We start from the raw sequence: 27,538 nt of genomic DNA, 5'->3' as shown, positions 1-27,538 counted from the left end.
TCTTGCCTACACCTTCTATAGCAACTATAAGAGTCTCTGCAAGTAAATAGGGGAAGGGAATACAATATCTGTGTTATCATAAGGTTGAAGACAGAGAGAGACAGATCGCTACTTGCTTTGGCTCTGTCAGCACTGTGTACTTTACAGCAGCTTAATCAAGATTCTGGGCTACTCCAGGTGTGAGTAAGCAAACTCATGTCACTTCATTGTGACTCTCAGTAATTATTCATTTTACATGTACTGCACTTGTGTACTTCAGCACAACATTGGGAATAAAACAGGGGTGACCTGAAATGGGTAGGAGGGGGTGTGGGGCCTTTTTTACTACTTTGATATTTTTGTGTGTGTATATTTACATTAAAAAACAGTCTGTTATGGACTTTAGTTGTTGAGGATGGAAAGAAGCATTAGACTAACTTTTTTTCAAATCTGAACTGAGGAAAAATCTTCACCTTCTAAGTCTTTAGCATTAAATGTTGTAACTTAAATCACCCAGAGAGTCTAACAGGGTAGACAAGAGCTGAATTTCTAATGTAAGAAATCTTTTAGACCTTTGTTATACATTCTGAAGCAAGAACACCAAACTCTAAAGGGGACAAAACACAGATATAGCAACTACCACCCTGTTACTATTTCAGCTCCTTGCAAATAACTGTCAGTAATTTCTCTTACATTTGATCCTAATCCTCAGTGTTCTATCTGCAGAAGGAGCAGTAATTTCATTTTGTTTTTTTAAATTATAGTTGCTCAAATGCTGAGGACCCATGCAGACTAGGATACAAAGATGTTTTGCAGTCTGTGAACAGGAGAGTTCAGAAGTAGGCGTTTTGTATAATAGGAATTAAATGTGTATTGCTATATGGAAAACTATTCTTATATCCATGTACAGGAGCCTTTGGTAGTGGGGTTGGCATTATAATAAAGCAAATGATCACTTCTCCATTTTAAAGTTTGTTCTGTAGGAACAGACATTGTAAAAAGGAGTCATTTAATCTTTTCTGCTCATAGAATAAAAATGTATGATTAGGGGAAAACAGGCATAGTACAAGTCATTTGTTTTCAAAATGCAGTGCACAGAAGTTGTTAAGTCATTAGTACCAGTGTGACAGGGTACCAAAGGAAAATATACACACAAGTCTGTACCTATTTTGACCAAATGTGTAAGGTTTTTTTTCTATTTCTTGTAGAAACAGGTTGGTACAGTGCTCTGATATTAAATGTATTTGTCAGGAGCCTATTTTGGCGATAAAGAACTAGTAGAAATGCACTTGCTCTACATCACTGCTATTAATTTGTGTGCGTAAACTCATCTTTATTTGGGGGAGGAGGTGTGAAAGTAGTGCAATCTGGAGATCCCTGGAGAGATGAAAAGCATTGCATAGCTTCAACACCACTCGCTGCTGCTGATTCTAGCTTGAGGACCTGTTCTGCTCTCCTGCTTACCTTTCCCAACTCAGTTACATGTGTGCTATTTTTGTTCAACAGGCAACACCACTGCCACTATGAATCCATCTCTAGCTTTCAATTTAACTGTGATTTGTCCCATCCTTTCTGCTTTAGAGAGAATTTAATGGTGTTTTAACTATTACCTGCTATTTTTTAGTTATTGCCTTAATCACCACCATGCCACTCTAAGACATCCATGAGGAAAAGATATATAAAATAGCATGCACTCTGAGTCCAATATATACTCATTAATTTTATTGGTCTTTTGCAGGAAGAAGATAACCTTCAGGTGCTACGTCTTTTTACAGAGAGACAATCACACATGTTGAAGGATTTTGGGGAGCAGCTTGAATCTAGCATATGCAGATTGAAAAATGATGTTGCTCTTATAGTTAAAAAGAAAAGAGAAAGCATAGCATAAGCAGTTCTTGAGCAACAGTGACTTAATTACTTGTTAACTTTGCAGTCTGCCATTTGTAGGTGGATAGCTAAACAACAACCTTAAAGCATAAAGAGTTAGGCTTAGCTTAATCCATACTTGGTGGAAGACCAAGCAGCTCAGCTTTCTTGTTTAATTACCCAGATAATTTGTACAAAGACTTCAATTTTAGAATGTGGCAATTTTCATTGCTGTAGGTCACATATTGTACTATACACAAAGACAGACCAAAACTGCTTGCTTGTCATACTAAATCTTCAAAACTCAAGTTACAAAAGTATTTCCTTCCACATCTCTAGAATCACATGAATAAGATTTATACCATAAAGCACCTATCCTCATAGCTTCTGCACTCACATAACATGTAAGTTAATTTGTTAGCCTTGTTTGACCTGCATTAACAACTCTCTTTATCTTAATTGCTCCATCTACTCCTAATGTGTTCTTGTTTTTCAGTGTAACTCCTAGAAATAAGGAGCTGGACTTTCCTAGTGTAAAGCCCATTACAGCAAGTTATGGAGAATTACAAGAAATTGAAGCCAGTCTTGTTTTTATAAGTACCAAATCATACAAAATGACCACAGCACAAATAAGTGATCCCTTCCCCTAAACAGTCATAAATAATTAGCTAAGGCACTTGTTATCCAGGCCCTTCAGTGGTAAATGGAGTTATTTCTTAAATCCCTTGACTGACAGATAACTAGAACCTACTGTTATGCTAGCTGAAAGCTCTCCAACTACTGCCCCCAATTTACCAATACCTATTAAAATTCTATAGATGATCAGACCTAAAACACATGCATCCCATTAACCTCTTTCAGCTCATATTTATACAGGATTAATTTTTGACATCTAAATAGATGCTGAAGCAGTAATTTCTCTAACACTGCATGGTGTAGGAGTATTATTCTCTTTACATCAGCTGGTTCACTACACAAAATGCTACAATCCTTTTTATATCATTGTTAGCAACAATACAACTGATTTGTAAATGTTTTTATTCGGTTTTAAATCTGAATAAGCTCTTGGTATGTTAGTTCATGCAAGTATAGTTTTCCTTGGAATTAATTTTGAAACTTCAGGCTTCTGACTTGCTAATAACAGAGAACTCAATGCCATGTTTGTTCAGCCGATCAATCAGTTTTGTTTTAGAGAAAGCAGCTCCTGGAGTATATACGCCACCTCTGTTAAATGAATTACAAAACAGGTCAAATGTATCTAATGAGTACTTAATTATCAATTATCCCCTGACTACCAAAGATACAACCATTTGTCTTAACTACAGTATTGCTTATGCTTGTGAATTAATTGAGAGTCTCAGGATTTTGGTGCCTGCAACAGGAGCTCTTGTGATGATGCAAGCTCATTTTGGGGATTTTACAGTCAAGGCAACCTATGCCAGAGGCAGCCTGTGAGCTGATTTTCAGTGCCACTCACACTTCTTAAACATTTTAAAAACCTTATTTACTTTCCATACAACAATAGTTTAGTTATATATTAGACTATTACTGACCTGCAAAACTTTAAATTAGAGTGAATAAATGAAGACTTGGCACACCACTTCTGAAAGGTTGCCAACCCCTGGTCTAAGGACACAAACCTGCCCTTACCCCTGCCTTCATGGATGGACTGTCTCTATAGCAGAGAGGAGTCTCAAAGCAACAGGAGGCAGGGAAATGCTGCTGCATCGGGGTCCTGGACCCAGGAGTAGTTCTTCAGCGATTCCCTCTGCTTCTTGCTGCCCCAGGACCCTTGATGCTAATCCATCCATGAAGGCAGGGATCACTGACAAGTTATCTCCTGCAGGCTCTCACACAGAGCTCTACCAGCATGGCCAGCCCTGAAGCACTTCAAAAGGTAACTTTTTTGTATAAAAGTGATTTATTTTGATAGCTACATAAATAAATATTTAAAATCTCAATGGCCCAAATAACCAAAAATTAATTGTAATTATGCTTCTGCCCTGGATGCAGCAGTAGCTTTTCTTTTACTACACCTCCTTTGTGCCAGCCAGAGAAGCAGCCCCAAGGTAGGAGGGGGAAGACTAATTAAAAATTAAAAAGCTAGTTGTCCACATTTCTAATTACAGAAGACAAGACAAATAATTTAGCTGATAATATTTTATGCAGTTATCAGAATTAAAGTGATTTAAAACTGTGAGGATTGGTTATTACAAATAATTATGCACTGAGTTATAGAAAGCTTTGCTTGGCTTGGGGTTTTTCCAGAACTTAATAAGGTGGTTGATTTTGTGAAGACATAGCTCACATCAATCTCTATTGAAAAAAATTGGATAACTCGATACACAAGGAGCATGCTGTGTGTTTCTTGGATGTTCGTTTTCCAGCTCCATCTTAAATGCACAGAGAACTAGGGGTTTAAAAATAGCCCCTGTCTGAATGCACACATACAGTACATAGGAAAATAAAGACTCACTGTTTAGGAAGAGAACTTGCATCCTTTAGCAGCGCTACACCTGCCTGAACCATTGCTACTGCTGTAGCAACATAGCCAGCATCTGCAAAAAATGTGATAATGGAGTAGATAACGATCTGTTGAGCACCAATAAGGTGTGTGACAGCTTGTTGAAGACTGATGTATATAATTAGATGGAATATAGAGCCCAAGGTGCTAACACAACCCAGTCACTGTTCAACATTAAACAGTTTTAAACATGGATCAGAGTTTAGTAGCAAGAGACTTCAGCTTGTTTAGTACCATGGGGGAAAAACAGCATTAAACATAATTTTAAACCTTTTATTAAAGATGAAGGAAACAGTTAAAGCATTTGAATTGTAAAGTATTAAGTAAGGCTTTCATTTTAACAACAGTTCATGTTCCTTTTCCAGTTGAGAGAATATTTAAAGGAAAAACCCTTGTTTGGCAGAAAGATGGTAATAACTGACTTTTTGCGGGAGAAAAAGTTAGTTTAGAGACTGATGCTGCTGTTGAAGTCAGGTCCTATTTCCTCAGTGTTTGGGATTCAGCTGGAGCTGTAGAGGGGGTGGTGTCATCTGGGTCCCTTTCTCTGGCCAGTATATCCCTCACATCCCAGGAGACTGTGAGAGGTGGCAGCCATGTGGTGAGGCTTGCTCTTAGCCAAGCTGTCTTTAAAGACCCACAAAGGGAACAGTGGGTAGAATAGCCCATCCTCATTATTTTATCCACCAATTAGGCCTAGTTTCTGATACTAATTCTGGTTCACTGATTTCTGGTTCCATAGTTCTTGTTTAGCAGGCCTGAGCTTAACACAGACCTTGAGTTATACCAGTAGACCTTTTTGTTTGTACTAATTCCATCTGTCTCCCTTTTGCAACTTTTCCTTTCAACATTTATTACTGTAAATGATTTTGACACTTACTTATGGGCTTTCATGTACATTTTACAGTTGAGCTCACAATTAGTCTTGTAATAATTGGGCCTACAACTTTACCCTACCATTAAGACTGAAATCTAGGCGACTGATTTTGATGGTCTTGACTATGGGCCCATCCCTGTGGACCAAAAGTCTCCTTCTTGCAGGCTCCTGTGTCGAGAAGCAGCATGACTGGTAAATCTGGAGCTTCCTAGGATGAGCACATGGCACACAGACCATATTTAAGAGGCAGTGGTGAGGCCCTTCCATGTGCAATGTCAGGGTTCCTTCCCCACTCTGAACTCTAGGGTACAGATGTGGGGACCTGCATGAAAAACCCCCTAAGCTTAGGTTAAAACTTTCCCAAGGTACAAACTTTGCCTTGTCCTTGAACCGTATGCTGCCACCACCAAGCGTTTTAAATAAAGAACAGGGAAAGAGCCAACTTAGAGACGTCTTCCCCCAAAATATCCCCCCAAGCCCTAAAACCCCTTTCCTGGGGAAGGCTTGATAAGAATCCTTACCAATTTGTACAGGTGAACACAGACCCAAACCATTGGATCTTAAGAACAATGAAAAAATCAATCAGGTTCTTAAAAGAAGAATTTTAATTAAAGAAAAGGTAAAAGAATCACCTCTATGAAATCAGGATGGGAAATACCTTACAGGATAATCATATTCAAAACATAGAGAATCCCTCTAGGCAAAAGCTTAAGTTACAAAAAGACACAAAAACAGGAATATACATTCCATCCAGCACAGCTTATTTTACCAGCCATTAAACAAAAGGAAATCTAACGCATTTTTAGCTAGATTACTTACTAACTTAACAGAAGTTCTGAGGCTGACTTCCTGATCTGTTCCCAGCAAAAGTATCACACAGACAGACAAACCCTTTGTTCTCCCTCTGTCCCCCACCCTCCAGATTTGAAATTATCTTGTCCTCTCATTGGTCATTTGGGTCAGGTGCCAGCTAGGTTACCTTAGCTTCTTAACCCTTTACAGGTGAAAGGGTTTTGCTTCTGGCCAGGAGGGATTTTATAGCACTGTATACAGAAAAGTGGTTACCCTTCCCTTTATATTTATGACATGCAGTAAGGACTTGCAGGAAAGAGATGACAACACACACACAGAAAAGGTGAGATGAGACTCAGGGAAGGTACATCTCAGGACTTTGTTCTTTTCAAAGATTTGTAACTCTCAGCTGCAAACAAGTTACCTGTGTTCCTTGCTTTCCTCCCAAGTTGTCCCAAAATAAATTAAACTAGAAGCCCAGAGTGACCATAGGCCAGCTGGGAGTTCTGAGGCACTGGTTTCAGAGTCTAGGGCAGCTAGATCCCACATCCCAAGTAAGGGCATCAGACAAGATCTCTGTACCTAGGAGTGAGCACTAGAGTCCCTTACTGTCAACCGCAGTCAACTTTGAAGTACATGGGACCCAGCAGTTGGGTCCAATTTCTATAGACTGGTGACTATACAGTAAGGCATGAGGCCAATTTGTAACAATCACAGAAGTACTCTCTCTTCACATCACTTTTAGCTGCTTAGTCTCTCACTTCCTAGGTGGAATATCAGAAACTGAATCAATTTACATAAGTAGTACTGTTGTAATACACCTCTACCTCGATACAACACAACCCGATATAACGCGGGTTCGCATAAAAACACAGTAAAGCTCCGACACGCTGCTCTGAGCGGCATGTTAAGGGTGCTGGGCCAGGGCCAAGGGGTTGAAAAAGGGGCAGAGGGTCTTGGGGGGCAGTCAGGGGTTCCTCCCCCCTCCCCACCCCAGGTCTGGGAGGCAGCTGTGGGGGGGCACTTTTGGGGGTCCTGCAGTCCCAAGTGGCCCAGGGGATTAGCGGGCGGGCCAGGAGCAGCCCACTCCGCTTCCCTCACCCCGCCCCCAGCTGTGTCGCTCTGGGGACAGGGCTTGGGGGAAGGGAATCCCCCCCGCACTCACCAGCAGCCACAGAAGCAGAGCAGCCCAGCCCCAGCCCGCTCCACTCCTCCCACTCCCAGCCACAGTGCTCTGCTTCCCGCCCCAGATGAGTGCAGGACCTTTCCCCAACTTCCCCCGCAGCGACACAGCTGGGGCCAGGGCAAGGAAAGCGGAGCAGGCTGCAGCTGCATCACTCCACTTCCCGCCACAGGTGAGTACGGGGGATGTCCTTTCCCCAACCTCCCCGCACTCACCAGCAGCAGGTGGAGCACTGCAGCTGGGAGGTGGAGGAGTGGAGCAGGCTGGGGCCATGTTGCTCCGCTTCCTGCCGCTGCCGTTGAGTGCCTGTCAGGGGGCGAGGAGTGTGGATGGGGTAGGAGCAGTCAGGAGACAGGGAGCAGGGGGGTTGGGGTCCTGGGGGTGATTAGGGACAGGGGTCTCTGGAGGGGACGGTCAGGGAACAAGGGGGGAGGGAAAGCAAGTTCAATATAACACGGTCAGATTATTTGCATCCCAAGGACTGCATTATATCAGGGTAGAGGTGTAATTAGGCCTACAAATATACCTTAATGGTGAGCTCAACTGTGACATATGAGTAAAAGTTCATAAAATGTCACAATAAGCCATAAACAACATATATTGATGGGAAAAGATGCCTAAAGGAGACAGACTGAATTAATAAAAACAAAAAGGCCTACTGATATAACTCAAGGATAACGTTAATATCATGCCTGGTGAACATCAGAAGGGTGGGACCGAAAATCAAAATGTATTGTTCTGGAAGTAGGCCTAACTAGTGGACAATATATGGGGATGGGTTATTCCACCCATCACACCATTTTTGGAGGGGGAAGGAGAAATCAAGAAGCAGCTGTCTGACAACAAGAGCTGCAGAGAGACTTGCCATCATAGCTTCCACCCCCACGGTCTCATGGGACACCAGGATCTGCCATAACACACAACTAGGCCTTCATCTTCCCGCTCCAGAGAGGGACCCAGATAACATCACCTTCACCTGCTTCCTCAATCCATCCACCACCTGGGATTAAAGACTTTTACAAACACCATGTGTATCTTTTTCCTTTCCCTTCATATGTCTTCTCTTGTCTGTCTGTCTCCTTTTTCCTTCTGTCTTAATAAGAGTCTGGTATAGACTATATTTTGCAGCACTGCTGTAAGATTGTAACCAAGAGGCAGTTAAAACCTGTACAAGTTTGCCAGGTCCTAGAGTGGCCGATAAGACCATGTGCAATAGTATTTTTCCAGTAGTGAGGATGGAAGTGAGTCAACACCAGAGAGAAGCTGTATTTTCTATTTTTGCTGGGGGGGGTAGGGGGTGGTGTGTGTGTGTGTGTATTTTGTTTTTAGGAAATGGGATTGGATTTAAGAACAGCAACAGCCCAACTAACTTCCCCCACCCCAAAGACAGTTATTACTACCTAAACACTGTCAAAGGGGGATGGGGAGTCCTCCTTTAAAAAATTTTGAGCTAGAGGGAAAGGGAGCAAGGCATGTTCCTAAAATAAAAGCCTTAACTGTTTTTTTCCTTCTTATCTATACCTTTAATAAAGGATTAAAAATATTTCTAATGATGTGTTTGCTATGATGCTAAGCAGGTTAAGGTCTCTCTATACCAAACCCTTGTTTAACATTAGACAGTGAGAGGATCATATAACACCTTTAACTCTTTGTGCCCATTATATTCCATCAAAATTAACAACAGTACACAGGTTTCAGAGTAACAGCCGTGTTAGTCTGTATTCGCAAAAAGAAAAGGAGTACTTGTGGCACCTTAGAGACTAACCAATTTATTTGAGCATAAGCTTTCGTGAGCTACAGCTCACTTCATCAGATGCATACTGTGGAAAGTGTAGAAGATCTTTTTATATACACACAAAGCATGAAAAAATACCTGCTCCCACCCCACTCTCCTGCTGGTAATAGTTTATCTAAAGTGATCACTCTCCTTACAATGTGTATGATAATCAAGTTGGGCCATTTCCAGCACAAATCCAGGTTTTCTCACCCCCACCCCCAACCCCAACCCCACACACACAAACCCACTCTCCTGCTGGTAATAGGTTATGTAAAGTGATCGCTCTCCTTACAATGTGTATGATAATCAAGGTGGGCCAGAAAGCTTATGCTCAATAAATTGGTTAGTCTCTAAGGTGCCACAAGTACTCCTTTTCTTTTTGCGAACAGTACACAGGCACTCTTCCCAAAAAATCATGGAAAAGTAGCTTGTTAGTAGCAATGGCTGTGTTGAGCCTTGGAATAACCATAGAGTGAGATGCAATTAGTGTTGAAATTCCAGGTTGCTATATGAAATGGAAGTCCTCCGTAAGTTAAGGTAGTAAGCTAATTTTTTTAATTGTAGTAGTGTTATTTACATCTGGTGGTTTCATTTCTCCAGTTTAACTTCTTGCTTACATAACACCCGCAAGCAGATTTCCTTCCAACATCACTGCCTCTTTAGAACAGCTGGCAACTATACAATGGCTTCCAGCTTTATTCAAATACTCTTTACAATGCTAAAAATAATGGTCAGTAGAAGAGGGGTACATGACAAACAGCTGACCTTGGATTTTTAAGATGGCCATAATAAAGCATTCTGGCTTCTTTACCTGGTCCTTTCACTTGGGTGCAGATTTTTACATTTGGTTTGCCCTGTTGTGGATCTTGGCCCTCGCAGTATCCCTCACCAAAAAATGTCATTGTAAAGGATGATCCATCTATCTGCAATGCAGAAAACAAGAAGTGCATTCATTTACAGAGTAGCCATTTCTTTATGTAATACAACAATTTGTATCTAGAAAGCATACTTCATCTTTTATACCTTTTCATAACAATATATATTACACCAACAACTTTTCTAGTCTCTCAACCCAGATTAACTAACTTGGGCTGTGGGTTAAAAATAGCAAGTGTAGATATTTGGGCTCTAAAACCTTCCTTGCAGGATTTAAGAGCCTAGGCTCCAGCCCGAATGTCTACACTGCAATTTTTAGCCCCAAGAGCTCAAGTCAGTTAACTCAGGCACTGAGGGCTTGGCTACACTTGCAAGTTAGAGCGCATTAAAGCAGCCTCAGGCACCCTAACTCATGACCCATCCACAATGGCAAGGCACTTCGAGCGCCTGGACTCTGCAGTTGGAGCGCTCCTGGTAATCCACCTCCACGAGAAGCATAACGCTTGCTGCGCCTTAGCTGAAACACCCCAGCATCAGTGTGAATGAAGTGTTGCATTACTGCACTGCGATCGGCCTCTGAAAACATCCCATAATCCCCTTAAGTCAAGTGGCCACTCTTGTCATTGTTTTGGAATTGGCTGCAGGAATGTGGATATGCCCTTTCAAAGCGCCGTTTCCGACAGCCGGCATGCTTATCTGCTCTAGGACAAAGCAACCATTACTGTGGAATATTGCTTGCTGTGAGTGTGAGAGAGACACAGGCGCGCACGTGTGTGCGTGGGGGGTGTGTGTGCTGCTGTCTGAACTTACAAGACAGCATGCTGACATGCTCTCAGCCCCCCAAAAACCCACTCTCCCCCCCATACACACAACACACACACCCCTCACCCCATTTGAAAAGCACGTTGCAGCCACTTGCATCCTAGTATAGCTTCCACAATGCACTGCTCTCTGTGGCACTGCAAGAGCTGCCAATGTGGCCACGCCAGTGCACTTGAATCTGATAGTGTGAACACACTGCAGCACTTTCCCTACTGAGCTCTCCGAGGGCTGGTTTAATTCACAGTGCTCTACATCTGCAAGTGTAGCCATGTCCTGAAAGTCTCTACCATGGGTTTTTTATTGCACTGTAGACATACCCCTAAGTGGCAGACTCTAGACTCTTGCTCTGTAATTTGCATAATAAAAGCAAACACCAAAATGCTGTATAACTGGGGATGAAAAAATTAAATTACCTGCTTTTGTGTTGGTCCTTTCTTTGTAAAACGTCCACTAGAGAAAAATTCTGGGTACTGCAGAAGAAAACCCAAAACTAAATTAGAAAAAGCAACTGGCCAGCATGTCTGAAATGTTAAAAAATGAAAAACAATACTTACTTTTGTCAGGAGATTTCTTCCAAAGCTAAACTTCACAAGAAGAAGAAATAAAAGGCCAGCAAACATCAGCTTAATAACAGATGCAATACCACCCACTGTTGCATAAGCTGCATACTGCACCTAACGGAACACAAAACGATAATTTTTCAGTAAAAGATTTACATAATAATTACTCGCCTCTCAGCTCTTATCTAAGACAAAAAAACTATTCCACTGTGCTGATGTCGAAAGATATTCCACAGCATAAAGATTCTGAAGAACCTTCAAACAACTTTTAGGATTGGCCTACACTACAAAGTTAGGTCACTTAAGTACTGTACATCACTCAAGGCTGTGAAAAATTTCACACGTTATGCAACATAGTGAAGCTTCCCTAAGCCTTGGTATAGACACTGCTAGGTCAACAGAAAAAATGTTTCCATTGATCTAACTACTGCTTCTCAGAGACATGGATTTAGTACAGCAACAGAAGGACCCACTCCATCGCTGTACAAAGTATCTGCACTAGAAATGCTGCAGCTGTGCTGCTGTAACATTTCTGATATACGCATACACTCAGTTCCGACCATCTCTGACTAATGCTGCATTGTCAGTATTCACAGTGAGTAGAAAAAATAAGGGGAGAATAACTATAATTTTGTGGTGCAAGCTGTAGAGACGGGATATGATAAACAGAACAGCGCAGAACAGATCTTAAGCCAGACACACATTACTTTTCTTCCTCCTTTAAAACTACATTTCCCATCTTTTTTTGCCTCAACACAAGCAAAACTAACTTTGTTTTAAATGATTCAAGAGACTGCTGGTACTCATCTCCTGTTGAGAAAATGTGTAAAAGCTCAGCACCCACGCACTGTGAACATAGAGCATTTCTCACCTTGATGCTGCCCTCAATCTGCACACCCAAACCCCACAGACATCAATAAAAACACCAGGTGCAGATCAAGAGTGGCATTACCCACTGATCACAATCTACTTGCTACGCTACACAGACCTGACAGTTTTGGGGGCAGGGAGTAGGGAATGAAATGACAGTATTCCTTAATGCACAGAGGAAACCATTAGAAGATGTTAAACTAGAAAAGAGGCTATTTTTAGAAGTGTTTGATGCTGTAAGTAATGTTAAAATAATAAAGATCTATGCATAATATGGATCAGTATCTAATCTTAACAGATGTTTAAAATGGTGCAGAATCACATGGAATGAGCTAGAGTCAAAATTTGTTATATTTTATGTTTGTAATATGGGCTAACCACCTAAACCTCTGGGCATAAATTACTTCATAATTAGAATGAAAATTATTAACTATATATAAGTCCAACACTTGACTCTGTCCAAAAAACAACAGAAATAAACTTAAAGTTGCTCCAGTACTTCTCTAAAGAGCATACACAATATTGTAACCCAACTGCTTCACCCAGTTTTATAAGTGAAACACTCCTCAGCCTTCCTCCAGCAAAAACCTGAAGTAGAAGATTAACTTTACCCTACTTTCCAAGGTGAGCAAACACCTACTCTAATGACAAGAGAGGCGAGTTCCAGGGTCAAGAACTTCTAATGAGAAAACCCTTCCCACAAAGTTTCAGTTTAAGAACTTGTTCATCTCTATCTCATCTGTATGGAAGGTATATAAAGAGAAGCATTCTTAGATAGCCACGGTACAGACCCTATAGGGATTTATAGGTTAACTGTAACTCAAACTGCGCTCAAAAGCAAAGAGGAGGCCATTGCAGCGTACGGAGTTCTTGTTTTATGTACTGTACAACATGGCTCACAACACTAAGATGACAAGCTGCAAAGAGCATGTTAAGTAGTTTAGCCTACAGTTGACAAGATTCATAAAGAAATGGCATTCGGTCCACACCTGAAAGATGGTACCCTGCTAGCAAAGCACAGACTGCAGGGTGGGAAAGGGTAAAAAACAAAAAACAAAACAAAAAACTAGGACACCACAGCCAGCTGAGATTCCAGGAGCAAATGAGGCTCCCACAAGCTCCCACAAGATCTTTGACTGAAGCTTAGTAAGGGAAAAGACAATGTGTTTGTCCCTTCTCTAGTAACCCTAAATCTGTAGCCAGTCTAGTCTGAAGATAGTTGATTTAAAGAGATGCTTCATGCCACTGAAAGCACTACAAAGAACACAACAGAACACTGATTTTATAAACATAAGAGCAAACTTACAGGTGTTTCTTGCAAATCTGTGTGCAAATACCGTTGAGTTCGTTTTACAACAGAGACGTCTGATCCCATGAATGGAATGCAGTACTCTTTGAATTCCTGACTGTAAAACACTAGTCCTCTGAAGGCAAAAGAAACATTAATATTTTCCGTCACTTACAGTAATGTCACTTGTATAGCTATTCTTTTCAAAACTTAGTAAGTTGTAAAACTGACTTACAATTGTAAGAACTTGGACAAAAACAGAGCATTTTCCTTAAGCATTCTTACCCCATACTCTCTCTTTCCTTTGGGTTTAAGTAATAAATAATCCAAAAACCTGAGCCAAATTTATCCCTACCACAAACCAAAGTCAACTGCATTACCAAGGGATGAATTTGACTTACTCCCTGTTTTTGTCCTTTTTGTCCTTCCATAGCAGTAAGAGCTTTTGAAATGTTAAGTTGGTAAATCTAGGATCAAAAGGTACTTCTAACAGTTTCTCTAATAAAGCTTTCAGTACAGGTGATGTTACAAAAAAAAACAACAATCAATTTTGATGCATTTTCCCCTCATTGTACCTTATATTGAAATATCAGATACATTAAGCCTTTATTTAAACAAGTTATTCCTCCAATTTTACCAGACAGGAAACATTCCTTCTTTTAGAAATTTATATTAAAATATAATATAATTATAAAGCTTTAGGGGAAAGATTAAAACAAAACAAAGTTCTGGTCTTATAAGTTTCTCTTACCTTCTTTTTAGTTTTGCACCGATGATTGGGAGAGGTTTGTGTCCTATCTGTTTTCGAAGCTTCCTCAAATTGTCTTGATCTGCAAGGCCATGAATAGCTGACTTCCAGGTTCCATCATGGATACTGTAACCCTAGTGAAATACCATGAAACTGTAACTATTCCATTATCTAAAATCCTGACCTAATGTTTAATCCAGCCTGGGGAAACACTCTCCTTATTACTACTTTTAACATTTCTCATATTATGTCTACGTGCACGACCAGCTGCATTAAAAAAATATATCAGCACTGGCACTACTGACAGCAGCTCAGGTTATGTTCTAATGTATTTTGCACATGTTTTCCCCGCCAACTCTTTACAAATGAGCCTTGCTATGATAAATGTTTTTTATCAAAAGACTAGTTATCAGTCACATCAAGACCAATAAAATTATTTTTCATCACTACCACAAAGGGCTGGCATCTAGCTTGTTCCATGGTCCAATGTAGCTTCATGGCAGTTTTGCAAAGCTGCTACAAAGGATATGATATTTTGATTATGGGTAAAAAATACTTATTTGGTTAGCTGCTGTCTCACAAACTTTGTAATTTTCATATTATGTATTCTTGTGGCTAATAAGTATGCAATTTCAGAAGACAATATAAACAAACTAACCTCAGGTCCAGATTTCACAGTCAGGAAACTTTCAACTGCAGTTAGGGTACCTTTAATGGGGGAAAAAAGTGTATAAAGAAAAAAAAGGTAGCTCATAGCATATGCAGTCATACAGTAGTTCACCCACCGAGGGACACATCCAGACAGATTGTCAGAGGACTGATATCACTAGCAGAGAAGGAAGAGTAAAGTAAGACTCCAGTATTGAAGTATTTTATCTCCAAGGAAAATAAACTAGTACGATTGTGAGCCAAGGTTATTTTACTCACATTGAGTACCACAGGCAAAGTGCTTTTATGAGAGTGTATGGTATTATCCTCACTCACTAGCTCCCATCCTTGTTTTATATACAGAAAGGACAGCTCAGTAATTAAAAAAGGGAAAAGACAACATCAAGGCCCAAAGCATTTTTCGCCTTTGTTTTGACATTAAGCATTATGTAGGCTATTGAAACTTAGAAACGAAGTCACAAAATTTGGTAGCCCTTTTGAGTGCCATACTATAAATCAACTTGTTCCACTGCATCAAACTTACTGTATATATTTTACATTTTGCTAAGTAGTTCAATTTTCTGTAATGAACAGCAAAACAAATTTTCTCTCCCAAACCTTAGTTTACTGTCTGCTATATCTTAAAGCCAAGATACCACCTTTTAAAAATTTATAAAAAAGTATCCCCACCTGATTGAAGTACTCTGTTCACATATTTCAGAGTAGCAGCCGGGTTGGTCTGTGTTCGCAAAAAGAGGGGGAGTACTTGTGGCACCGTAGAGACTAACCAATTTCATGAAAAAACTTAAATTTGTTGGTCTCTAGGGTGCCACAAGTACTCCTTTTCTTTCTGTTCACATACGAGTTGCAAGTTCCTTTACCTAATGCTTATTTGGGATGAGGAGAGGTAGGGTTTAGAGGCCTTTTGAATTCATGTGTGTTTTCAGGAGGGTGTGACAGGATCCCTGGGGTGCAACCTGGAACTGGGGTACTGCTGAGCCCTCTGACCCACCAGCCTGCACTCCCTCTCACTGTTGTCTGGCAGTTACTGAATTTACACAGCCATCCACAAGCAGGAACACACCCAACCTAGTTACATGAATGCTTCTCCCAGCCACTCATGAACCAACAATAGAGAGGCTCCAGCCAATTCCCCCCAGCCTTACACTCCAGGCTGTACCTTCTTGCCCTGGTCCGAATTTTGTAACTGAGCTGAGATTTCCCAAGCACTTCAAGCAAAATACACTGTTTTAGGTAAAGTATAAAACAGATTTATTAGCTACAGAAAGATTTTAAGTGGTAGGCATAAAGGATCAGAGAAAGTTAGCAAAGAAAATAAAATATAAATGTACAATCTAAATCTTAAACCTTATTACACAAGGCAGTATTTAGATCAGAATTTTTCTCAGCCCACTGGATGTTACACTTCTTAATGCACAGGCTTCTCCTTAAGCCCGGACCAATCTCCTCAGATCACCTTCACCTTCTCCACATTCCTGTTGCTTCTAGCATAGGTGTGGGGGAGGAGAAAGGTAAAGGCCTGCTGTTACTGTTCCCTATTTTATATCCTTAGTCCATGTGCCTAGACGCACTTGCCCAGACATGTCCTGGTAGGCTTTGCTGAGTGCCTGGGTTGAGCAATCAACCTGGTGTGGTCTGAGTCATAGAGTAGAGCAGTTCCCATTGTGTGGTGCTTGGGCAGCCTTCATAGAATTGTAAATCCCTGGATTACAAAGCCCTGGCTGGGATGATTTGATTGGGGATTGGTCCTGCTTTGAGCAGGGGGTTGGACTAGATGACCTCCTGAGGTCCCTTCCAACCCTGATATTCTATGATTCTATGACTCTTACTAATATTATAAAGTATTTTGAGCTGTATGGGCAATATCAGTACCCTGTCAGAAACATATTCCTCCCTCATCCCCAAGGTCCTTGGTATTGCCCAAACAGACCACAAGACAATGAAACAACATCAGAAAGAGAAAAGAGGAAGAACAAATGTCAAGAAAAACCCCCATACATTAGTACACTCATTTTTCTCGCTAATCAAACTGCTAAATACAGATTCATTTTTATTAAAGTGAAAATTAGTATACTAAGATGTTAAGGAAAATCCTTTTAGCTAATAGCAATTATGACAGTAGATATGTGCGCATATATTTTCAAGATAATTAGTGTGGGGCCACTTAAGTGGGTAATTGTGTTGACACTTTAAAGGAAGGTCACAATGAAAGGTATTCACTTCAAAGGAAGGTCACAATGAAAGGTATTCAGTATACTAAATGCAATTCTGCTGGACACAGAATCCATAACTGAGAGTGGGGTCAACTTAGGCTGAAATGACTTTAGTCTATCTTCTACACATTTGTCCTTCGTAAAGACAAAATAGTGACAATCGAACACTGACAGAAAGAGTATATTATGGCTCCAACATCTACTGCTGTTTCTCTCATAAGCAATAAAAAAGGTTATGATTATTTCACGGAATTTGTGACTTCCAGAGACCTCCGTGACATTTTCTGCCCTGGGGCTGGAATGGTCAGCAGGCAACCCCACAGCTCTCAGCCGCTGCTGGCAGGCCCACAGCAGCTCCTAACAGTCAGGCAACAAGGGGACTCCGGATTCCCAGCCCCTGTGGGTGGCGAGGGGGAGACCCCCCTGCAGCTGCCCAGACGCTGTGGGGGCACAAGAGAATAAGAGCTCCCAGCCACTGTGGGTGCTGGACCTTCCTCCCTCCCCATTTTGTCAGGGATATTTTTAGTAAAAATCACGCATAGGTCAGAGGCTTCAGTGAATTTTTGTTTATTGCCCATGACCTGTCCGTGATTTTTACTAAAAATATCTGTGACAAAATCTGAGCCTCAGCAATAAACACATGACAAACAAGCCAGGATCAAGGATTGTGAATCTCAGCTCAACATAACTATCAAGATAAAGGTCACACTTAGATAAATCACCTTTCAAATTGTCTCTGGTGTATAAGACTCCCATATCTGCTGGAACAGAGTCAAAGCCACTGCTTCCAACGACATATACCCCCTTTTCTGCAGCTTTATCATTATATTTCAGATACATTCCTTCCAGAAACTGAAAAATATTAAACACAAACATTTTAAGACAAATAATCCTGGACTGTGGTGTAATCTGAACTTCAAGGAAACATGCTAAATTAACTAAATTCTAACTTTAACCATAACACAGAGAGAACCTCCTCCTTTTCGGGTTCATTTAGAAGGGAGCCTTACATAACCATGTGCAGGTCAACAGACAGTGCTGCTGAAAAACCTCCAGCTCCGGCACACATGCGCATCCACATTTGGAATACATATAGAGACCATCACTCAAAGAAGTACGGTTTATATTCTAAATAAAATAGTGTGGTAGAGGTCTCACTTACAAGCCTATTTATTCATAAAACTCCACATCATACACATATTGTCTTATAACACAAGTCCCATCTGGTGGTAAGAGTATAGCCATAGTCCACATGTACCTATTTACAGTATTCTATGTTCTTTAGTCATAACATATTCACAGTATCTTTGTGTAAAGTATAAGACAATCAAGACATGTATCTTGGACATTGAAAACGAACAGCTCAACTGAAAAGCTACTCACACAGAAACACTTAACTTCACAGTAATGAAATATTTTAAATCCGGTGTTTCAGTGAAAGTTATGTTTGTTCTCTTTCCTGTGGAAGATACAGTGTTACATTCTGGCCACCCCATAAGGCCAGTGACTAATTCTGCATAATTATGCTTTCCTCATTTTCCTTTACACAAATACCATAAAGAAAATTATGAGCCATTAAGAGCTAATATCACTAACCAACAGGACATTTTATAATTTTGAATTATAGAACAATCAGACTGGAAGAGGCCTTGAGAGGTCTCCTGAACTCAAGGCAGGACTAAGTATTATCAGACCATCCCTGACAGGTGTTTGTCCAACCTGCTCTTAAAAATCTCCAATGAAAGAGATTCTACAACCTCCCTAGGCAATTTATTCCAGTCCTAAACTACCATGACAGCTAGGGATTTTTTCAAGTGAGATTTTAAGCCCCAATCCAGCAAAGCATTTAATCATGTGTTTAACTGTAAGCACAGGAGTAGTCCTGCTGAAGTAAATGGGACTACTCATGTGCTTAACTTTAAGAACACGCCTAAATGTTCTGTTGAATTGCGGCCTAAAATCTCACTTGATTTTATTTTTTAAAGCATCATTACTCTGGTAAAACAGAACTGTACAAACTATAATTTATTTTAAGGGAGCAGAACAAGACAGAAAAGAATCACCTTTACTATTTACTTATCTATCCTCTGATCTATCTACATCTGATCAGCCATATTTCACATTAATAGCATCTTTATCATCTCCAAGTTCTGGAAGACTATATACACATATATCGAGTCACTGAAATGCAGAAGCTGGCATCTTTTAGGTACATATTACATTGCTCAACTTGGGAGGGAGGGAGCATTTTAATCAAGATCATCAGACCAAATCCCTACTTTTAAAAATAGTGTACATGGAATGTTTAATGCACACACACACAGCAGAAAGGAATTCCATTTTAAAGATCTCTTCTAAAATAATTCCATGAGTCAACTCTACCAAGATTTTAACCTTAATCTCCAGCAAGATTAGGTATTTCACATGTGTAGCATAGACAATTAACCCATCTTACAGAAAAGTTACAATCTATGTCTAGGGGACCTACCAGAAGATATGACATTTTACTAATTTTGAATTTTCAAGATTTCCCAAATGATTTATCTAAAATCATTTCTAAAGTAAAATTTAGTCTCCTAAGTCACTTGAGCACTTTTGAAAATTGTACCCAGTATTATTAATCAGCACTTCTATATGTACGCAAAGCATTTTATACATACGAACTAATCCTTACAACACTCCTGTGAAGTAGGAAAACAAGTGTTTAATATTCCTGTTTTATGGTTTGGAAAATAATGCAAGAGTTGAAACCCCCAGATGACATCACATTCAAGGTTGAGATTTAAAATTCATGAGTTCCTGATTTTCAGTCCCACACTGTTTCTAATGACTCTTGACTAAGAGTAAGAAAGGGAAACTAAGAACATATTTAAAATTACAGCTTAGAGACTGGAAAATATTTTTCCTGTTCAGGAATATCAGTGAGAACTAAAGATGTGACCCAAATATATTCAGTAAAACGGTCTTTACTAAATTATTCATCTGATGTTTTCAAGCGGTAATTCATTCATTTGTTCATGCCACATACCTGAGGTTCTCCACTGATGTCAACGCAACTTGTGCCATTATCAACACAAGCTTTCACTACTGGCTCTCCAAAAAACCTGTACTATAAACAGAAAAGGAAGCTATTTATCTTACTTGGCAAATGTGCAATAAAACAATTTTACAGACAGATTTGCTCAATCATCACAGTAGGTTAGGCATTACCATTTGTTAGGATATGTCAACAAAACGTAACAGAGTTTGCCCTATGCTGACCTAAAATTCTTGAACTCATTCTTTGAGGGAATTTAAAGGGATACCATCAACTTGAGATGTAATTGGTTATCTAAAAGACAAACACTTCAAAGTACTTTCAGGCACTACATCTATTTCAGATTCCTCAGCCAGTTTTTGTGGATTTATATTACATATTTCAATTAAAATGTTCTCTCTTCTATTGCTGTGTGAGACTCACACAAACAACAAGGAAAATTAATTACACTGGGGAAACATTCAAAGTCAATACACACCTGAAGTGCTGTCAAAACAGAAAAACTGTTTTCTTCAATCTTTCAGCTGTAGACATCGGTGTGGTTACTACTGTCTGAAAAATATTTAGCTATCATAGTTGTCTGATAGTTGCTAGTATCCCTTTAAATTTTCAGGTGCAGAATTCCCTCTGCCAACTCATCCACAGTAGATCAAAGGGCAAGAGCTGGAAGATAGGTGTTGCCAAGACGCGTAGAATGGAGGAGTAGAGCACATGATAAATCTATATTTGTTTTATTATTGTTTTGCATTAATACTAAAGTAGATAAAATTGTCTTTACTGGTTTTATTTTCTAAACAAAACACATGCAATTATGGTGCAATACTTCACGTGCAATAAGCAGCCATTCCAAATTTACTGTCCGAAGCTGTAGCACAATCTCATTAATATTTATTTATTCCAGAAACTATATTTAATTTTTAGAGTTTCGCAGCTCATGTTTTGACTTTAAAAGGCAGCATACTCAGTTATTACATGTTTACAGTATACCAACGCCTTTTGTCTGTAACAGCATGTGAATTGCTTGTTTGTTCATTTTGTTTCTGATACTTAGAAGACTGATACTTACTGGGCCTACACAGTTGAGAACAACAGCTGCCTGTTTAGCCATATCAGCAAGGGAGGATGGGTCACTGACATCACAGAGTATTATGCCAACTTCTGACTTTAGCTCTGGTTTTCCTGAGAATCGAAAGAAGAGTAAGTGTTACAAGAGGAGCCTGGTACTATCAGGTTACTATCCTCATCAAATTTACTAGCTCTTTCTTTTAACTACTATTCTTATTTATGGTATAAATAAAACAAGGATAGGAAGCAAACGGGACACTTTTCCAGCACATTAACAAACTAGGACTTCTCCCTCCATTTTGTGGGGCAGAGGAGGATTAAACCCCAGTGGTGTCAGAGGTAAACACCAGCAACACCCTGTGTAACCTCACAACAGTTGCAAGGGATCTTGGCCTGATTAATGGGGCCAGTAGACTATGACTATTATTACAAATAATAATAATTGCTATCACAGTTGCTCCCCCAGGCCCCAAACACAGATGACATGGCCACCCCATTCCAGCAGGGCTGCCCAAATCTTACTGACCGCTCAGCAGCCTGTGGCGACCAATCTCCCAGATCCCCACTCCATCCACAGGAGCTTGAAGGAGGGCTCCCCCAACATTTGTGCACAGATGCCCCTTCCATCCAGAGTGTTAGGAGTTAAAGGAGATTGAAACAGGAAAAAGAGCTCTTAAGGCCCCAGTCACCAGTGGAGAGGGGCATGGGACACTGGTATCTGCATGGGGGAAGGGGGAAATGAGGAGCCATTGGGGAAGTGGCACTGCCATCCCTGTAGGGAATTACTGCTATGCCCACAAGGGGAAGGGGGGGGAGGTTGGGTAGGGGCCAGGCCATGCGGGGGGAACTGCTACCACCACAGGGGGAAGGGGACCAGGCAGGGCCATGGGGGCTGTGTGTGCTGATATCACCACAGGGGGAAGGGGTGACTGAGCAGGGCCATAAGAGGGGATGTTGATATCACCACAGGAGAAAGGGGGAACCCACGCAGGGCCATGGGGGATTTTGCTACAACCACAGGGAGAAGGGGTGACCCAGCAGGCCCATGAGGGGGAGGGGGCGCAATGCTGATATCACCACAGGGAGAAGGGCTGCCTGGGCAGGGCCATGTAGGGAGAGGCCAGGCGGGGGCTGCTGCTATCACCACAGGAGTCGGGGTGACCCGCCAGGGTGGTGGGGGAAGGGGGGGGCCCAGGTAGGACGATTGGGCGGGGGGGGGGGGAACCAGGCAGGGCCAAGGGGGCGGGTGCTACTATCACCACAGGGGGAAGGGGGGGGGGCGGACAGGGCCATGGCAGGGGGGAGGGAAGGGCCAGGCAGAGGCACGGCGGAGGGGGGGGGGGGGGGGAGGGAGGGAACGTGATACTATCATCACAGGGGGAAGGGGAGGCCAGACACGGCCATGGGGGGGGGGGGAGTGGAGGGGGAAGGCCAGGCAGAGCCACGGGCAGGGAGGATGACACTATCACCACAAGGGGAAGGGGGGGGGGCTGGGCAGGGCTATGGGGGAGGGGGCGGGTACTGCTGTCACCACAGGGGAAAGCGGGGGGGGGGCGGGCAGGGCTATGGGCGGAGGAGTACCGGGCAGGGCTATGCGGGGGAGCAGGTACTGCTATCACCACAGGGGGAAGGGGGGGCATTACGGGGGAGAAGTGAAAAGCCGGAGTCCCCCGTTTGTTTAGCCCCCGTCAGGCCTCCGCCCTCCTCTTCCCTTCCCTTACCCAGGCTCTCAGCCGCCTTGTCCAACACCCCCTCCAGCTTGTCCCGGCTCCTGCCGGCCACGGCCCAGCGCAGCGAGCCCCGCAGTTCATCCCCGGCCGCCACCCGCGCCACCTCCTCCGCCACGAAGTGGCCCGTGAAGCCCGAGGCCCCGAACACCACCAGCTCGTAGGGCCTCCCGGCCGCCGCCCCGCCGCGGGTCGCCATAGAGACAGAGGGCGCGCGAGCAGCTGAACCTGGCGCGAGCTGCTCCGGAACTGTGAACGGTGGGCGCGCGACCCAACGCCAGCCCCGAACGAGCCACAGGAAAGGAATCACGTGACCCGCGCCAGCCCACTGCAGCCCCGCCCCTTCTGTGGATGCTCGTGTCCCAAGTTCCGAACGCCGCCCAAATTTTCCACTGAATGGATCCCATAAAGTGAGCTGTAGCTCAGGAAAGCTGCTGCTCAGATACATTTGTTAGTCTCTAAGGTTCCACAAGTCCTCCCTTTTCTATTCAAGCAAAGGGACTGCTCAGACTGTAGGTGAAATAATTTCAATTTCAGTAGCTTTATTGTTAAGAGGAAGGCTGGTTTTGTGTTTGAGTGCCTGATCGTGCATCATTGAGAACAATTTGAGTCCTAGCTAGAGCAGAGACTGAGGAGATTAGGTTGTTAGGATATAAATATTCAGGCCTGTCTGTAAAGGCCTATACGCTAAGAATTTAGGTGTATTCTTATCACTTAGCTAGTAATAGAGGTATACAAGAAAGAATCTGTGTAAGGGCCTTTTCTCACTGTGACAGTCTGAGGCCCTGTTCTGAGGCTAAGGCCTTTGGCTGAGCAGCAGAGGCAGCCATAAGCTAGGAAGCAGCCGGTCACATCCTCACATTCCAAACTAGTCAATATGGGGCTGTTAGGAAGGTGATCCGATCTATCACCTCCAGAGAAAGGGAAGAGCCTAGAAGATGTAAAAGGAAATTTAGGTTGATAGTTTTCTGTCTGGTAAGAACTCACTTATCAATAGACACAACTGGGAAACCCTTATGTCTTTATAGATATAGTTGTGAAATTCTCACTTCTGTATCGTTTTGTCATTATAGTTCCCACTTTGCTATTGTTTATTGGCATGGTCTCTGTCTGGTTCTGTGATTGTTTCTGTCTACTGTATAATTAATTTTGCTGGGTGTAAAATAATTAAGGTGGGGAATATAATTGGTTAGCTAATCATGTTACAATATGTTAGCTTTGGTTAGGTAAGTTTCAGTAGAATGATTGGTTAAGGTATAGCTAAGAATATTACTATATAAATTAGGGGCAAACAGGAAGTAAGGTGGGATTCGAAAATAAGGAAAAAGGAACTTGGATTTAAGCTTGCTGGAAGTTCACCCCAATAAACATCTAATTGTTTGCACCTTCGGACTTCGGGTATTGTTGCTCTCTGTTCATGCGAGAAGGACCAGGGAAGTGGGAGAGTGAAGGAATAAGCTCTCTAACATAGGTGTATAGTTCCTGCTCTGCCACAGGGTTGCTAGAGGACTGGAGTGAACAAGGGCTTGGAAGTTGGGAGGTCTTGAATGACTTCTGTTATTGTCTGGCTACAATTTGCACACATCATATGATTATTTCTTAGTGCATCTTCCTCAACTTACCCCACTTACTTGTCTCATCCAACTGTTATATCTTGTCTTGTCTTTTAAACTGTAAACAGTTTAGGGCAGGATCTGTTATTTATGTTTGTACAGTGCCCAGAACAATGTGGCCTGCTTTAGGCTTTTAGGCAATATAAATGTTAAATGATGATCCTAGCTCTAACACTGACTCTTGAGTAAGACATAGGGTTGCCAACATTGTAGTTCAAATATAAGGAATTGTTTTCTCAGCACCCCACCCAATCATTCTACACACCGACAGGGCCAATCAGAGTGGGGGCCTAGAAGAGCCTTTTAGCCTGGGCCTCAAGCTCAAAGGGGACCTCAAAGGAATTGCTTCAAGAAATACTCAAACTTGGACTCTGTGGGGTGCTTCCTAATATCACAATTGCATTGCATATTTTTGTCAGTTTGTCTGTATCAGTGGCTTCAGGTGAACGCACCTTCAACGTGTTGAAGCAGGTAAAGAACTATCACTGTTCAACTATGGGACAAGAGCGTTTGAATGGGCTCACCATGCTTAATATCAACTGTGACATTGCACAAAAGCTAGATTTTTCCTCAATAATTAGTGCATTTGCGCAGAAAAAGGCTAGAAAAGCATTTGTTAAATAAGAAAATATTCAAAGTATGCCTCACACTTTTTTTTGGTGCCTTATTTTGTTTTCATGTGTCATCATTTTTTATTTTTATTATGGCTAGGGGCCTCAAAAGCTGGAAGTGGCCCGGGCCTCTCTGAACCTCTGAGAGGGCCTGCTCACTGACATTCACCAGAGGTATTTCTTGCTGCTTTTTCAGCACTCAGCAGCTCCTGATCTAGTTGTACAAAAATGAAAAAATAAGGGACATCTTGTTATAAGGGATTGTTGGCAATCCTAAAAGACAACCTTTCTGCTCCGTTTCCTTATCTATAAAATGGGGATTATAATATCCACCTCCTGGGAGAGTTGGGTGTATTAATTTATATTTAAGTGCTTTCACCATCTAAAGGCTAAAGAATGCTAAGAATTGTTCATGTAAAGCACTTTAGGACCCTTGGATGAAAGGCACTATAGATGTGCAAAATATTGTTATTATTCCAAGGGGAAAACTTTGGCTTCCTGGAATTAAGGTTAAAAAAAAGAAAGAAAGAAATCCTCGCTCTTCTCAGAAAAAAATATTAAGAAACAGTTGGAGTTTTATCTAGAAACAAAAAATATGGTAAGTTCAGAAATTTGAAATTAAAGTTCCCCCTTAGGCGAAAAAAAAAAAAAAGAGTAAAGATCCTCTGGAAACCCATCACTAAGATACATTTCTTGGTTGACTGACTTCAGATAAACATAACTGTACTCACCCCGTTTATTTATTTACTGGAATTTTAGTTTAATTTCCAAACTTTGAACAGTTTTTTGTTTTGGAGAGACTTAAAATGGTCTTTCCTTAGATTTTTTCCCAACCTGAACCATAGGAAAAAAAAATTTTTGCCTCATGCTTCTTTACATTTTGAATAAATGTTTTAGAACTGTTTAGTGACAGAAGACTGCATGGAATTTGCAAGATGCATAGGGGTTCTAGCACAGTTCGCAAGACACTGCTCTTCCCCATCTCGCCTAGGCCACTTCCTCCCACTGGACACCAAACCAGCCCCTTGGCTCCCTCACTCTCTCACTTCCATATTGCCTCTTCCCTACTTTAAATTCCCTGCCTGCCACTCCCAGGCAGAGTTTAGAAAGTTCACCACAGGACAATACATAGTTTATAGAAGTCTACATTGGGCATCAGCGATATACAGACTTCATAACATCCACAAGGAGCCATACGTACATTATGAAGTGTGCATTGAAGCTGGCAGATCATGAAGCATGTAGGCAGGCAGGCAATATATGCAGTGATTATGTTCTTTGGTAAGTATACATTAGTCAGGTATATGTTACCTAAAATGTGCACAAACTCGATTGGGGAGTGCAAAACACTGCAGTACCCTAACTACTCTGAAACTACCTTTAATAATTTAATAATTTCTCCTCCTTAATACCTACACATTTAATTAATGGCATCAGTACTCAAAGACAATTAACCAAATGTGAAGATTCTGTGCCAAACTGTGTTGAGGTAAGCTGTTTTAAAAAATTAATTAAAAAAATATCTAAAAAGTGAGAGAGAAATTGCCTCACTTTTTAGAGCACCCTCTACACACTTATGGCTCCAAGCTGTCCTGTTAAATTGGAACCAACTGATGTTGTTGACTTCCCTGATTTTGCCTCATAATTCTGTCGACATCTGATATATGTCAAACTCCAGTTCCCAGTACTAAATGATTATATGAGAATCTCAGCTTGCATTTTAAAAAGTTTCTAGCCTTCATGGTCGCAAAGCAAAGCTACAAAACGTGACCCATAAAGGTGCAAAAACCAGAAGACAAATAAAAAGAACTTAAATTTTATTGTTTTGTAAAATCTCATGATTTTTGGCAAGCCAACTCATACTTTTAGAACATTTGAGGTTGGTCATACTGCAAACTTACCTGTCTGGAACCCTCTTACACCCCACTGTTCCAAAAAGCCTTGTGAAATTTCATTCAAACGCTCCAGAAAAACTTTATGCTGGATTAAATTCATGCCTGTGAAATTTCAAGCAGAAAGGTTTCTGCCTAGCAAATGTAAGGGGGGGTGTCAAAATCCATTTTATAATCAGGATCCTAGAAATCTGTTTCTGTTTGCCACAGAAAAAACACAGATTTGTGCTTTTACAGAAAGTCTGGAAGGACTTGGGCTAACAGCCCCAGGCAGCAGGGCTCCCTCTGTCAGATTTCATTTTAATTGTGGGAAACATTGATTTTTGTGGGAGTTTCTAATTGGAGAATTTGGGGGGAGGAAGGGGTTTAATCACAGGAAACTAGAATCCATGCTTATAATAGAAGGTTTGCTCCAACCTTAACTGGGGCAGAGGTTAGTTATTCTCCATTACTTAAGTGTTGCCTAACGCAACTATAATAAATTATTCTATGGGAAAGCAGTGGGTTGTAGAGCTGTTCATTAAGAGGTGAGCTGAGACATAAGTACAGATC

The 27,538-nt window shown here is 41.4% G+C and overlaps 2 protein-coding genes across 2 annotated transcripts in view; one reads left to right on the top strand and one right to left on the bottom strand.

Annotated features, from left to right (window-relative positions):
* Nucleotides 1–2,148, top strand: part of LOC119565716 (kinesin-like protein KIF28P) — a 64,571-nt gene extending 62,423 nt beyond the window's left edge. Inside the window, exon 23 of the mRNA XM_037893546.2 lies at nt 1,718–2,148. Within this exon, the coding sequence (XP_037749474.1) occupies nt 1,718–1,867 (150 nt within the window). The 3' untranslated portion in view covers nt 1,868–2,148. The remainder of the gene's footprint in view (nt 1–1,717) is intronic.
* Nucleotides 1,680–23,246, bottom strand: SCCPDH (saccharopine dehydrogenase (putative)). Its single transcript, XM_037895373.2, has 12 exons — nt 22,865–23,246; nt 21,145–21,257; nt 20,070–20,150; nt 17,764–17,893; nt 14,818–14,867; nt 14,163–14,293; nt 13,430–13,547; nt 11,248–11,367; nt 11,107–11,163; nt 9,807–9,918; nt 4,322–4,403; nt 1,680–3,069 (listed from the first exon to the last, which is right to left on the bottom strand). The coding sequence occupies exons 1-12, from the start codon at nt 23,067–23,069 to the stop codon at nt 2,964–2,966; spliced, it is 1,305 nt and encodes a 434-aa protein (XP_037751301.1). The 5' UTR covers nt 23,070–23,246; the 3' UTR covers nt 1,680–2,963.
* Between the last annotated feature and the right edge of the window lie 4,292 nt (nt 23,247–27,538).

This window comes from Chelonia mydas, chromosome 3, assembly GCF_015237465.2.
Source record: "Chelonia mydas isolate rCheMyd1 chromosome 3, rCheMyd1.pri.v2, whole genome shotgun sequence".
Taxonomy (NCBI): domain Eukaryota; kingdom Metazoa; phylum Chordata; order Testudines; family Cheloniidae; genus Chelonia; species Chelonia mydas.
Note: the sequence above shows the minus strand (reverse complement) of the source record. Positions and strands in the feature narration are given on the sequence as shown.

Coding starts and splice junctions, on each gene's coding strand:
- SCCPDH (XM_037895373.2), bottom strand. CDS start 23,069: ATGGCGACCCGCGGCGGGGCGGCGGCCGGGAGGCCCTACGAGCTGGTG. Junction 11,368..13,429: donor CAGATTTGCAAGAAACACCT/GTAAGTTTGCTC, acceptor GTGTTCCGTTAG/GTGCAGTATGCAGCTTATGC. Junction 11,164..11,247: donor GAAGAAATCTCCTGACAAAA/GTAAGTATTGTT, acceptor TTTCTTCTGCAG/TACCCAGAATTTTTCTCTAG.